The sequence below is a fragment of the Eleutherodactylus coqui genome, chromosome 3, assembly GCF_035609145.1.
Source record: "Eleutherodactylus coqui strain aEleCoq1 chromosome 3, aEleCoq1.hap1, whole genome shotgun sequence".
Lineage (NCBI taxonomy): Eukaryota > Metazoa > Chordata > Amphibia > Anura > Eleutherodactylidae > Eleutherodactylus > Eleutherodactylus coqui.
The window spans coordinates 53,516,870-53,531,226 of NC_089839.1; the positions used below are offsets into that span (position 1 = coordinate 53,516,870).

General features: G+C 41.3%; 1 protein-coding gene across 4 annotated transcripts in view; it reads left to right on the forward strand.

The window, feature by feature from the left end:
* Positions 1 to 14,357, forward strand: part of HHAT (hedgehog acyltransferase) — a 364,684-nt gene that overhangs the window by 296,419 nt on the left and 53,908 nt on the right. For 2 of the 4 annotated variants that reach the window (XM_066595599.1, XM_066595600.1), the window contains exon 12: positions 10,089 to 10,164. The exons of the other annotated variants lie outside the window; for them this stretch is intronic. In XM_066595599.1, coding sequence (XP_066451696.1) covers positions 10,089 to 10,129 — 41 coding nt within the window. In that variant the 3' untranslated portion in view covers positions 10,130 to 10,164. The remainder of the gene's footprint in view (positions 1 to 10,088; positions 10,165 to 14,357) is intronic. 4 annotated transcript variants of the gene reach the window in all.

Below are 14,357 nucleotides of genomic sequence, written 5' to 3' on the forward strand. Positions count from 1 at the left end.
ACCTCTGTATGTGTTTCCCGGTGACATGTTCACTGTTATCCATTGGATCATGTAAAGTAAAAAAGTTTTAAAAAGTTTAAAAAGCTAAAGTTTCATCTCCCCTCACGGATCATATTGGTTAGTGAGGATGAAATTACGTATATAAGACCCCGAGATTTATCCGCGGCCCTTACATGGCTTTTGTGCGTGCGCCCGTCACCAAAATGGCGAACGCATGCGCAAAAGACACAGATTGCCCAGGTAAGTTAAAATCTCCCTGCTCCTGGCTACCAAACATAGTGGAGAGCCTGGAGATTTCACTGGGTGCCGCAGTACACGTTCCCTGGTCATGTGATCGCCGCTATCCAATGGATAACGGCGATCACGTAAAAGTAAAAAAAAAGTTAAAGTTTCACCACCCATCACAGATCCGATCGATGAGGAGAGGGGAAATTACTTACCCAAGGCCTATGGTGATGTCCGCCGACGGGATCTTTATCCGCCGACCTTTCCCCAACTTTGACGCATGTGCCCCCCTAGCAAATTGACACACGCAAGTGCAGAAGCTGGGGAGGGCCCGGGAAATTTTAAATCTCCTTGCTCCTGGCTGCTAAAGGTAGCCGAGAGCCTGGAGCAGTGACTGAGGGCTGCGGTGAGCGGTCCCTGGTCACGTGATCACTGTTATCTAATGGATAATGGTGATCTCGTAAAAGTTAAAAACAGTTGAACTTCAATGCTCCTTTCGGTTTGGGCCCCGTTGTGCAGCCAGGCATAAGATAAGGGCCACAATGGGTATATTTCTGAACACAGGACAAACAGGGGGATTTTAGCATGAAAGTCTTTATTTAAAGGTTTTTAAAATGACACAATTACCAAAAATGAAAAACGTAATTTTTTCCTTCTGTTTTGCTGAGATTCATTCAAAAACCGTGGGGTCAAAATACACAGTACACCCCTGGATGAATTTGTTAAGGGGTCTAGTTTTTAAAATGGGGTCATTTGTGGGAGTTCTCTGTCGTTTTGGCAGCTCAAGGGCTCTACAAGTGGGCAATCACCAAATCACTAAATCACCTTCAAGCAAAATGCCTGTTCTGAAAGCCACCGGCTGCTCCTTTCGATTTGGGCCCCGTTGTACATACGGACATAGTATTAGAGCCACAATGGGTATGTTTCTGAACACGGGACAAACAGGGGCATCTATTTTGGGGTGTAAATCCACATTTTCATGTGCACTATAGAAAAAACATATGTCTTTAAAATGACATATTTGCAAAAATATGAAATTTATTTTTTCTCCTCTAAATTGCATGAATTCCTGAAAAAAAATTGTGGGGTCAAAATACTCCTGACCCCCTCAGTGAATACATTAAGGGGTGTAGTTTTAAAATAGGGTCATTTGTGGGGGTATCTATTATTCTGACACCTATAAGCCTTTGCAATTTTGGCTTTGGTGTAGAAAAACAAAATGTGCCTCAAAATGTTGATAATCAATGTTAAATTTGTGCATCTCCTAAATTGTTTAAAAAAAAACAAGTTTTTCAAATCTGCAACCAGAATAAAGTAAACACATGGAAGTATATATCTTAGCAAAAAAATGTATACAGTATGTTTGCACATATTTGACAAATTACAGTTAAAATGTGAAAAAATAACATTTTTTCCAAAATGTTTTCCAATTTTGGCACTTTTAATAAATAGACACAAATTCTATCAGTCTGTTTTTACCACCTAAATGAAGTACAACATGTGGCAAAAAAACTATGTCAGAATCACTTGGATATGCAAAACCTTTATGGAGTTATTCTATTTTAAAGGGAAGAGATTCTGGGAGAAATGTACCCCTCCCCTCTATAACCATGCCTATATTTTTGTCACACATGTTACTACTCTGACAGCCATGGGTTGCTGGGCAGTAATATTGTATAATGTCTTTATGCAAAACTAGTCTGACATTGTAATAAACTAGTTGATTTAACTTTCGCTCCCCTAATCGGACGGGATAAGTTAACACTGATAAGTAAGAGAAGATAAATGAATGTCGTACTTGAAATGTTTTGTGAGAGAGAACATAAGTCAGCATTCAACAGACAGGGACTTATCACCGGAACACAGACCTCGCTGCTCGCCATCACTTGTTTTATGTAATTCTCAGAAGATGGGGACAGCTGGATTGTTTTAGGATCTTAGATGTGTTTGTACTGGGAAGAAGAAAAGAAAACACATTTCCTGCCATGCTGCTCATTTTCTATAATTGCAGATCACTATTGGAAGCAAACACAAAAATAAATGAAAGGGTATCAGTGCTGGTTCAGCGGCAGCAACTCAGACATGAATTACTTATGTTTCGAAAGGTTTTGTTCTTGATAAGCGACACCCATTGTCCGACATTGGCAGTAAGAGAATTTCCAGGTTTTTGTGCACACAGTAAAATTTGCAAGAAATAATTTTAAAAATTTTGGTAGCCAAACATTTCCAGAATTACCTTACTTTCGTCTTGTTTGTAGCTATCTGTACTGGTTCTGCATAATAAAATCCTTTTAAATGGTGTAGTAAAGCTGTTGCACCACTAGGGCATACGTACCATAGAGCAGTGATTCCAAACTTTATTACCATGCAGAGTCATTGGAAAAATGTTTCTAGTCAGGAGGACCCTTTTTTTTTCATCTCCACCTACTTTGTGTAGAGCCCAAGGATGTCATCCTAAAAAAAAGTCCCACGGCTATATTGTCTAAAGCCATACGAAGCAGCAGAGCTGTCCAATTTGTGTAATAGTTGTGGGTATGCCTATGCAAAGAAAATGTGTGGTTATGGAAGGGCTGTAATTGGACATGAGGGTGAAGAATAAATGGAAAGTGGTCAGATGCCTGATAAAGGTCCCAGATGTGGACTGAAACATGTTGCATGTATTACTCTAATATAACTTTACTGTACCTGACATCATCTGTCCCCGGAGGAGATTGACCTGAAGCTCCATTCTGAAGCAGTAGCTATTGGTTTGGATGGAAACCATCACCCATATAAGTTTGTTTTAGATTTGTATCTAGTTTTGTGCCTGGTTGAGTACAATTTCATCAAGTCAGTAGTTGTAATGGCCCTTTTACATGAGCCAAGAATCTCATGATTCTCGTTTGACCATGCGAGCGAGCTGGTGACATCATCACTAGCTTGTTCGCACTCGGGTAGCCTGTTTACGCTGCATGATTCGTGTGCACTAATCGTTCCATGTTTCACAATGTCTAAACTGCTCAAGAAGTGCCTATCACTGGCCTAACTATAGGGAATACGGTTGCACCCGGGCCCAGGATCCTTAGGGGGCCCATAAGGCCTCTCTTCTGCATATAGGGAGCCCAGTACTAGGAATAAAGCATTATAGTTGGGGGTCCTGTTACAGGTTTTGCATTGCAGCCCAGAAGCTTCAAGTTACGCCTCTAGTGCCTATATATATATATATATATATATATATATATATATATATATATATATATATATATACAGGAGAACAAATAGAGAGGTTGCCTTCACTTCTATGGTAGTCAGGAATCACCCCTATTTGGCTAATCCCCATTGAAGTGAATAGAGAAAGATGCACACATGTATAGCCACCTCGTTATTCCATCTATACCTGGATTACACTTTTGTGTAACGGACCAAAGAAAAATGATATGAAGATGCTTCCACTGTAGGTCATTGGAGGTCAATCTACCACATAGTGGCCTCCAGGACTGATTCTAAGGTTATGTGGAACCTTTAATTGTAGTTTACACTGGATAACGTTGTGCCTCACCTTCCTTCATCCATCCACTATATAATATTGTTGCCAGTAATGTTGTTAATCATGGTTTCTGCTGCAGCTTTTTATGTATTTATTGATTGTGTTTGATGTGTTTGTTTCCAGGTAAAAATAACATACAGTAGCAATTAAACTTACTCAGCCCCCCTACTGCAAATAAGGTTTATTTGCCAAGTTTACAAACTTTTAGCTGTTTGCAAAAAACAATTAAACAAGAAACATTTAAATAGCTGAACTCAACTAACATAACAAGTGGTTTCTTCAAATTCCCTACATAAAATGCCACTTTTAATGCCTACTGCAGTCTCTGCATTATTCAGCCCCTTTATGACCAGCCTCTTTACTGCTTAGTAGAACGCCCTTTTGCTGTTGACACCAACTTCTGACAGTGTTCCTAAGGCAGCTTAGCCCATTCCTCCTGGGAAGTAGCCTCCAATTCACTAATATTCTTGGGTTTGCATTCTGCAACCACCTTCTTCACATCCCAACAAATGTTTTCTATGAGGTTCAAATCAGATTAGGCACTGTATAGTTAGGTACATTGTATGGCAGCATACGTTATGGGGGGAGGGGTGTCTGACATAAATCACTGTACGGGGCAGCACTGCTTGGACTAGTAGGACCAAATGACTCCAAAATTACACATTTTCCCGCAAATAATTTTGCAGAGAATAGAGTTTGACTTTTAAAGTAAAAGTGTGAAACTGCAATTTTGTTTAAGATAGCTGACATATTGGGGTCATACAGGGCTGAAAAGCTTACTAAAATGCCCAGCAGACCATTTGTTGTCAGTTTTTAGAACCATTTAATTATTTATAAGGGGCCTGAGTACTTTTTTGCATAAAAAATTTACCACTTTTGTGGAGGCCAGCCAAGTGCCCCAACTACAATGAAAATTACATAAGACTATGTGAAGTTAAATGACTTCATACTTTTTATATATATAAATAAACCCATTTAGTTGTGAAATAAGTGATTTGACAGTTTTGATCAGAAAAAAAAGTACTAGAAAGTTTATGACAATATCCCAAATCTGTTTTATCTGCTTTACTTTTTTTATGCCAGGACTATTATAGTGGTTTCCAACTCATGACTCCCCAGCTGTTGCAAAACTGCAACTCTTTGCATACAGAAGTAAGCTGCAGTTTGGATCCCACTGGTGCATCTTGGCACGCGCAATGCGCAGTGAATAGAGCCCATTTGAAATTTCAATGGGTTCGTTCACATAAGCGTATTTTGCACAAGCGTTTCGTTTGCGCAAAAAATAGACAGCATGTTCTATTTTCATGCGTATTGCGCATGAACATAGCACATACTAAACTAATTTAATTTAGTCACCCATTGAAATCAATGGGAGCTTGCTTACGTGTTGAGATCTTGCAACAAGCCAGACAGCGGAGGGTGCAATGGCAAGTGCAGCTAATGATGTCAATCACAGTGGTGCTGCTGCTCCACTCTGACGAAACGCGGCTTGGCACAGCGTTGCACAGTGGTAAATTGATGTTACACTTTGGTAGTTCTCCCTAAGGTGCTACCTGTTGAGTCGTGTAGGGTAAGGTGGTATTTTGTCGTGATGCCAGTCTGTTTACAGGCCAAAGACTGTTTCGGACAAAATAATACAAAAATGAAAAAATGACATTAAAAGGAATTGCCTTGTTTCCCTGGAGTGTAGTGTGGTACCTCAGTGCAGGTGTTACGTTGGTGGGAAGGGACTCCAGGAGTCAGGTTTAACGGTGAAAACAGGAGTGCAGTTTATTGCAGGGAGAGTTCTTTCATGGACATATTACATCTAAGGATGAGCGAGTATACTCGCTAAGGCACTACTCGTTCGAGTAATGTGCCTTAGACGAGTATCTCCCTGCTCGTCCATAAAGATTCGGGGATCGCCACGGCTGACAGGTAAGTCGCGGCGGGGAGCAGGGGAGAGTGGGCGGGAGAGAGGGAGAGAGAGATCTCCCCTCCATTCCTCCCCGCTCTCCCCTTGAGCTCCCCGCCCCGCGGCGGCCCCCGAATCTTTAAGGACGAGCAGGGAGATACTCGGCTAAGGCACATTACTCGAACGAGTAGTGCCTTAGCGAGTATACTCGCTCATCCTTAATTACATCACATTTGCATTTCTTTAGTTTGAGGTAAATATCTCAGCTACATACATTGATCATAATTTGTTATGTTTGATATCTGGACTGTTTCGGATGATTATAGGAATACTCCTCTGTACTTATAACTCTGTTTATCTGCTTCGCTCTATGACGTGGTTTAGATAGATCTCCAACTAGTCTGTCCTCTCAACTCCACCCCCTCTTCCTTTTATCTGCCTTTTTCCCCCCAAACCATGCAGAGGGCTTATCCTCCAATCACAGGCTCCCTAACAACTAGCTAGTTAGCTAACCAATCACTAGGCTTTCTTAGGGTGATTGGCAGGCATGCAAGGGGTTAAGGGTGTTTTACCTGATTAGTACGAGGTTAGGTTGAATGAGCACCTATAAATAACATAAATGGTTTTAAAGGTATATACACACACACTTATGGAATATTGATAAGCAAAAGTGCTGTAATACCCAACTGTGGGGTACTACACTCTGTTTGTCTGGCCCAGGGCTATGTCTGTTTAGGATTCTTTTATTGGTGTATGTATGCATGGACTTTGAAACTTGGACTGTTGTTTGAGTCATGTGTTGTCTCTCCCCCCCACTCCATCAGATGGGTGGTGGGAGATGTCTGACACATGTTCCTCTACTCCATCAGATGGTTGATGTCTGATGCCTTAGTCTGCACTGAACCATGCCCTAATCCACTTCATCTGTTTGTGTGCGGACGCCTGACTGAATCCGTTCTATTTGTTCATGTATGTGGATCCTTGACTTCTATTTTGTTTGGTGTGTTTTGTGTGGCCATGCTTTCTTGTCTACCTTGTACTTGTGTCTCTTGTTGTCCCCATCTGTCATCTAGGGATAGTCAAGGCCCTGTAGCTATTAGATGTTGGGCCGTCCTTATCAGGACGATCTCCCTTTCAGGCAGAGACCCTAAAAAGCTCAATATTGGTGAGGGAAAGCACTCCCATTCTTGTGTTTTCTCTTATCTGTTTCTCACATGTTGGGGATACATACATGTTTATGTTGGCTCTTTCATGATAATTATCGTGCCATGGTGTGACGTGTTGTGCTGGCTAGATGAATTAGCCCTGCACATACATAACATCTTAGTTCTGTTCTGTCCCATTTCTATTACTTTAAAGGTGTTGTACTGAGATTTATTTTTATCAACTATTCACAGAATAGGTGAAAAGTATAGGTGAATCTCATTGCTGAGACCACCACCAGTCCTGAGAACGGGGGTCCCATGTTGCCCTCTCCTCCACTCTGCGGGCACATACACCCGCCACAGTGATGAGGAGATTGAATGGAGCAGCAGTTGGGATAGGTGATAAATATATTCTTGCTGGGTGTCTCATGACCTCTGAAACATACAATAGGTTTTGTGTTCCGCTCCTCTATGACCGTACAACCACAATGATGAGTAGTATGAAAAATGGACTGCTAGAAACAGCCAAATGTACTGGCTGTACTTAAAGGCTTATTCCCAATACTCCTGTGCCAGACAAACCATTTTGCCAGGGGAAACCGCGGCCAGTCAAGCCGCTGCAGGAGAAATGTTGGAGCTTATTAAGATTAATGGCCATCCATGTAATGCAAGTATGACGTACGTCCTCCACAATGGGGACTGTTTATACAGAGTCATAGAAAATAATATATGGTGCTCTGTACTAGCAAATGATACAAAATGTACCCTAGTGAAGCCAAGATAGAACGAAATGCAATAGGCATGGGAGGACCGAATAAATAAGATACCGGCTGCGAATAGTGGGTCACTGAAAGACTTGCTATTGCCAATCTAAAGAGGTAAAGTTGCACTACACTTTAATGTGTCACTATATGTAACACAAAACCTTGACATGAATGGGGGAGACCACTGGGCTTTGCTCCGTAGCTCCTATCTAAACCATATCCAGTGCCTGTCACCAATGTTTGGGATTCGGTGCATTATTTTGCAAACCCCTTGCTGCTTATTGTAGACTTTGCACCAGCAGCTAACAAGGTAATGTGTGTACTTGGAATATTGATGGACTATTTAATTGGTCTTCATTCATATCGACAGTCAAGCTCTAGAAGCAGAATAACTTACCTATGCCAATACATGACTACACCATGCGTCAGCAAACTTCCAACTCATTCTGTTATCGATTTTGGCTACGTGTTCTGTTTCGTCAATAGATCCAGTATAGTGTGTTTCTACATGCTCATATTAGATTTGGATTTATCTCGAGTATATCAGAACTGTTAATTATTTAGAGCACTGGCCAATATGATGCTTAGTGTGTATGTTGGTTAATTTAACTTATGAAGAGATAGGAAAATGCAAAATGATAAATTCAAAATGTTTTCCTTTATACAGTTTAAGGGTGGCTTCACACGAGCGTATTTTGTGCGTACATAAGTGCGCACCTATGTACGTGCAAAAACACGCATGTATGAAGGTCCGTGCATTGCCTTCAATGGAGCCGTGGCTGCTGCTGGCCCCCCTGAATTGTTTTTTCAGGTGAGGGCTTTACATATAAGCATATTAGTGTGAAAAAAAAATTAAAAAAAATACTTACCTGCTCGCCGCTGCCATGTCCCCGCGGGAATGAAGAACACATTCTGCAGCAAAGGAATTCTTCATCCTTGTGGGGAATAAGGAATTCCCTACCACAGCTGTCACAGATGACAGCTGCGGTAGGGGATCCAGCTGCTGGCATCCTGTAATTGTTTTTCAAGGAAGGGCTTTAAATATAAGCCCTTCCCTGAAAAACAAGGAAAAATGGTGATAAAAATGTAAAAAAAAATACTCACCTTTCTTCAGCTGCCGGGGCTCAGCCACATCCAGCCGGCTCTTCTCCTGCACTGCTGTGAGGAGTATTCAGCAGGGGGGGAATTTAAAATCCCTGCCTGCTGAATAGGCTGCCTCTGATTGGCTGAGCATTGTGACCAATCAGAGGCAGCTTTTAGCTATTGAATGACAGCTGAGAGCTGCCCTGATTGGTCCCTGCGCTCAGCCAATCAGAGGCAGCGCTCACTCACCCATTCATGAATTCACGAATGACAGATTTATTTTACACTAAAATTTAGTTTTTTCAGGGAAGAGCTTATATTGAAAGCTCTTTCCTGAAAAACAATGCAGGGATGCCGGCAGACCATTGTCTTCAATGGAGCCGCCAGCAGCAGCCGCAGCACCATTGAAGACAATGCGTGCATTCCCTATCGTGCACGCATGTCCTATCTTTACAGGAATGCACCTGTAAAACATGGACATGTGAACACACCATAGGGAATGCATTATTTCTAATAGAAGGGTGTTTATGTTCGCTCTTATGCACGCACAGAAACACGCTCGTGTGAAGCCACCCTAACCTATTTTTGTAATAAACATAAAGCTTTTTTGCATGCTTTCAAACTGAGTGCCTAATATATATTTTCATTTTCATTAAAGGGGTTGTCCAGTTGTGAACTATCCTGTGGATAGGCTAACAGTAATAGATCAGCAAGGACCCCCACTAATGAGCAGTTTATGCGGGGAGTTGATTTCTGCAGGAAGAGTCATACAGCATCATTCTCAGTGCAGTGGCAAGGCTTGGTATTACAGGCAAAGATCCCATTGAAGTGAATAGGAGCTTTGCCTGTAATACCAAGCCTGGCCCTTGGAGTGGAAATAGAGCTGTCTGCTTCCTGCAGAAAACACCTCGGTGCATGAGTGTACTGGCCCAGTGATCAGCTGATCAGCAGGGGTCCTGGGTAGTGGATCCCCACCGATCTATTTTCCTGAGACTAGGCCATCAGGAGTTTAGAACTGGAGAACACTTTTAGTCCCTTAACCCACAGGCCAGTTTTGGCCTCCGTGACCAAGCCCAATTTTTCAAACCCGATATGTTTCATTTTATGTGGTAACAACTTTGGAATTCTATTACTTATGCAAGTGATTCTGAGATAGTTTTGTTTTTTTCCATGACACATTTTACTTTATATCCATGGTTTTGGTTTGTATGTTTTGCATTTATTTTGGGAAAGAAAAAATTTAGAGAAAATTTGGAAAAATTTGCATTTTTCAAAATAAGTCAATTTCTGCTTGTAATACAGATAGTCATACACACAAAAAAGTTAATAAATAACATTTACCATATGTCCATGCTATGTCGGCATAATTTTTTAACGTTCCTCTTTATTTTTTCAGGATGTTACAAGGCTTATAAATATATAGCAATTTTTCTAACTCAATTTTCACACAGCCATTGCATGCCTGCAGATGGTTTCCAGCCAAACTCTGTGATCATCACTCACCATCTAGGTGCTTCCCCTAAGGAGGTAAGATAGCGTTTTTGACCCCCATCCCAGGCCTCACTAATAAAGCCAGATTCCTACTTTACACTGATGAAGGGCAAACACCCTGAAACAGCCGTCTGTGCATGGAGTCTGGCTTTGCTTTTAACTCCCAGTCATTGTTACAAGGCTTGTATAGAGTCTAACTTTGGCTTGAAGGAATGCTGCCTTCCAATAGGTGGCACTGTGGAGGTATTATTCCATCTCCCTTATTAGCATATTACCCAGAGGAGCATGAATGGCCTTTTGAGTCTCCTCACTCACTGTCTAGGTGCTCTCCCTAAGGAGAAAAGATAGCGTTTCTGACCAGCTATTAGATACGGGGGAGATTCTCTGTAGAGATAGTTCTAGACTTCCTGGACTTTTATAGTCTATTGGCAGTCCGGAAGGGGTTAATGTTGTATTATCTTCAAATGTACCTTGAATGTTCTGACCACAGCAGAATAGGAGTCATTGGTCAGTGTTGGTTTTAGCTGTAGCATCTAATATGTTTGCCTTTAGAGGAATCCTCACAATTGGACATACTTCAGAGTGACGGCCAATCTCTCGTAAACTTGTGTGCACTCGACTTAATTTAAAGCCTTGGGATCCTGCAGTTTATGACACTTTAAAAAAGCTACAGCAAGGCGGATGACTGCAAATGTTTATTCTGTTATAGTATTGTGGCTTTAGAGATAGCAGCATTGTCGTGAAGTGGATACTTTATGTTTTTCTGAAGGCTAGGTAGTTTAATGCTTGGATCCATTAGGTTTAAGAATCAAGACGTGACGCAGGAATTTTGTGGAAAACATTATGGCTAAGAAAGTGTTCACCTAAGAGAGCAAAATATGTTGTGCTCATTGTTGAATATCCGTGCTCTAGCATACAGTATACACTGAATGGCTACTTTATTAGAAGCACCCATCTAGTAGTGCATTGGGCCTCCATTGGCCTTCAGGACCACAACAAATCATCCTGGCATGGATTCCAATTGGCATTGATAGTCTTCTGCAGGAATATTGGCCCATGTAGACAGGAAGCTTCTTGCAATTGATGCAAATTAGATGGATTTACTGGCATGCTCTGAACAGCTGACAGGAAGGGTTCATCGATTAATGCTGCTTTTGCCAAATTTTGACCCTCCCATCACACTTTGCAACAGAAATCTGGATTCCTCTGACCAGGAGATATTTTCTTGCTGCTCATTGATCCAATTTTTGTACTCTATTGCTCACTGGAGTTTTGTCTTTCTGTGTCTCCTAGACAGGAATGAGACTGTTATTGGTTATAGCTAATCTGTACTAAACAACGAGTTGTATCTTGGAATCCATCTTAAAATATATATTTATTGTGCAAAAGTAGTAAAAAAAACTATATAAATATGGTATCTCCACTGTGCTGACCTGCAAAACCCCAAAAATAATGGTGGAATTGCCCGTAAGAAAGTCTATGTACATTAAATGTATTCCACAATGTTAACATTGAAAACTGCAACTCATCCTCTAAAATACATGCTCTGAGGTGGCTTTGTTAAAAAAAAATAGTAAAAAAAAACTTTTTGCGCTTGAAATGCGCTAATTAAAAAACAAAAAAAATTACAGTGCCTTGAAAGGGAACCTGCTACCCTTATACAGCACCATGAACTAAATTATAGTGCTCTTAGATAAGGTAACAGAGAGCCGGGTGATGTACTTTTTATACCCACCCACTCGCCCAATCCCGCCCTGATACCTGCTCAAGTCTACACATGGTAGAAAGTTTTTTCAGATTGCCATGCTCCCCTTCTAAAGACGTCCATGGGAGAACACACGCATCTGAAAAGAGTAAAATTTGCATACAGCGCTGGATGAGTATAAAAAATACATGACCCGGCTTCTCCTTCACCTCCTCAAATAGCATCATAACTTTGTATGGCAATGTCTGCCTGGGTTTGGGGTCGTCGAGGACGCAGCGGCTCACTCAGTCCATGTAAAAGTCCAAATAACTTTTATTTTTTTCAATATTCAGCGATAGCAAGGAACTCCAGTGCAAACACATCAGCCACTGGCAGCACATACACTTACTGCTATGAAATATAAAAAACATTTGCCTGTCAAGGCGCTAACTGAACAGTAGTTCCCTCACTACTAACACAGTGGCCTAGCACCACTACACGTACCCAACAGGGTGTCAGTCTGGAGGCGTCCTTCCCTGTCAGACACAGCCTGGTCTCCCACAGATGTCAGGCCTTCAGCCTCTCTCTATCAGAGCCTGGCCTAGCTCTGGTTTCTGGCAGCAGCACTGCTCTGGCATTGAGCTCTGATCTCTCAGCAGCAGCTCTGGCTTCAGCTTTCCAGTCCCAGTTTGCAGCAAGGAATTGAATGTGTCTGCAGATTTTAGTTCCGCCACACACACCCGTACAGCTGTCCCTGCTGATTAACACACCTTCAAAATACAGAAAGCCTGCTTATAGCCCCCTGCAGGCCATTTTGTGAACAGCCTTGCTGCATTAGTTTATGGTTTAGCTGAGAGGTCGTAGGTTCCTTTTAATGGGCTCATATAGACTGATTTTAAAGCCCCCGTTGATCTCAATAATTTATTTTTAGTAACTTCTAGACAGAAAGACAAAAACAATTGAAAACCAGCCTCCATATCAAGTCGCTTATACAAGCTCCTTCACATGTCTACACGTATTGGGGCAATTTTCCTGAAACATCACGATTTGCTGTATGAATATTTCAAGGCATCAGGATTCTCAAATGTAAAAATACATTTCTGAGGCCGTGTCTGAGAAATGTTGGCGTGAAAGGGAAATTACAAGATTATTTTTGTTTCACCCTGGGCAATACAGACTGCCCTACTTTTTTCTTGCCTGTTCCACGATACAGAGCCAATGGGCACTTTGGTACTGGGTGATTCCAAGCATTTAATTAAAACCTGTAACATGTTGATGGTTTAGCGATATGAGCTAATTATAATAATAACGTAGATCTTCCCGGCGGTATCATTAGTTACATCATTACCTGATTTTCCCCTCGTGGAAGTTATTTATTTTTGCAAGACCTGAGTTATTATTAGGAGTAAATCACATTTCTAAACTACCAACAGGTTACAGTTTCTAATTAAATACTTGGAATAACCCAGTACCAGAGTGCCCACCGGCTGTGGATCATGGAACAAGCAAGAAAAAAGTAGGGTAGTCTATATTGTCCAGAGTAAAACAAAAATAAACGTGTCATTTCCTTTTCTTACCAATATCCCGCAAAATAGCAAATTGATTCTTCCTTTAACCCTTAAAGACCAGAGTATTTAACTCGTAAATGGCCAGAGATTTTTAAGTGATTTTATGCATTTGGTGGTTTTATGGCCCTATTTTTTTTCTTGAGCTACAAAAATTATTCTTGTTGCATATTTTTTATGACTGCTTTTTATAACTTTTTCACAGAATATTTTTTCCGATTTATTAAGGGTAATATGTAGAAAAATGTAAAAAGGTTTTTTTAATTTATAGTTCTTTATTAGTGATGAGCGAGCGTACTCGAAAAAGCACTACTCGCTCGAGTAATTTGCTTTATCAAGTATCGCTGTGCTCGTCCCTGAAGATTCGGGTGCCGGCACGGAGCGGGGAGCTGCAGGAGAGAGCGGGGAGGAACGGAGGGGAGATCTTTCTCTCCCTCTCTCCCGCCCGCTCTCCCCTGCTCCCCGCTGCGACTCACCTGTCAGCCGCAGCGGCACCCGAATCTTCAGGGACGAGCACAGCGATACTCGGATAAAGCAAATTACTTGAGCGAGTAGTGCTTTTCCGAGTACGCTCGCTCATCTCTATTCTTTATCTTTAAACTTAATACATTAACACTAAAATAAAGTATACGAATGTCTTTTCCCCTTTTTGTTTTGGGGCATTTTGATGTAGAATGTGTATAGCGTCCGATTACAGAGCACCTGTGGCGACGGTTTAGGTTGTCGTAGGCTGTTAGAAACATATATATATAATTTAAAATGTTGTTACTCATTTCTTGTATATATCTTTGACATATATCCCCCCCAAGATGTCATATAAGACTTCTGGGGGACATTCACAATGTTTTTTTTATTTCAAAATGTTCCACTATAACTGCAGCATCTATAGGAGCCCCAGTTGCTGGGGAAAACAGCTCCCCCTATTGTAACATTAGTCAATGGCAAAGCTGATCTGGGTCTGGTAAGACCCTGCAGCTCTG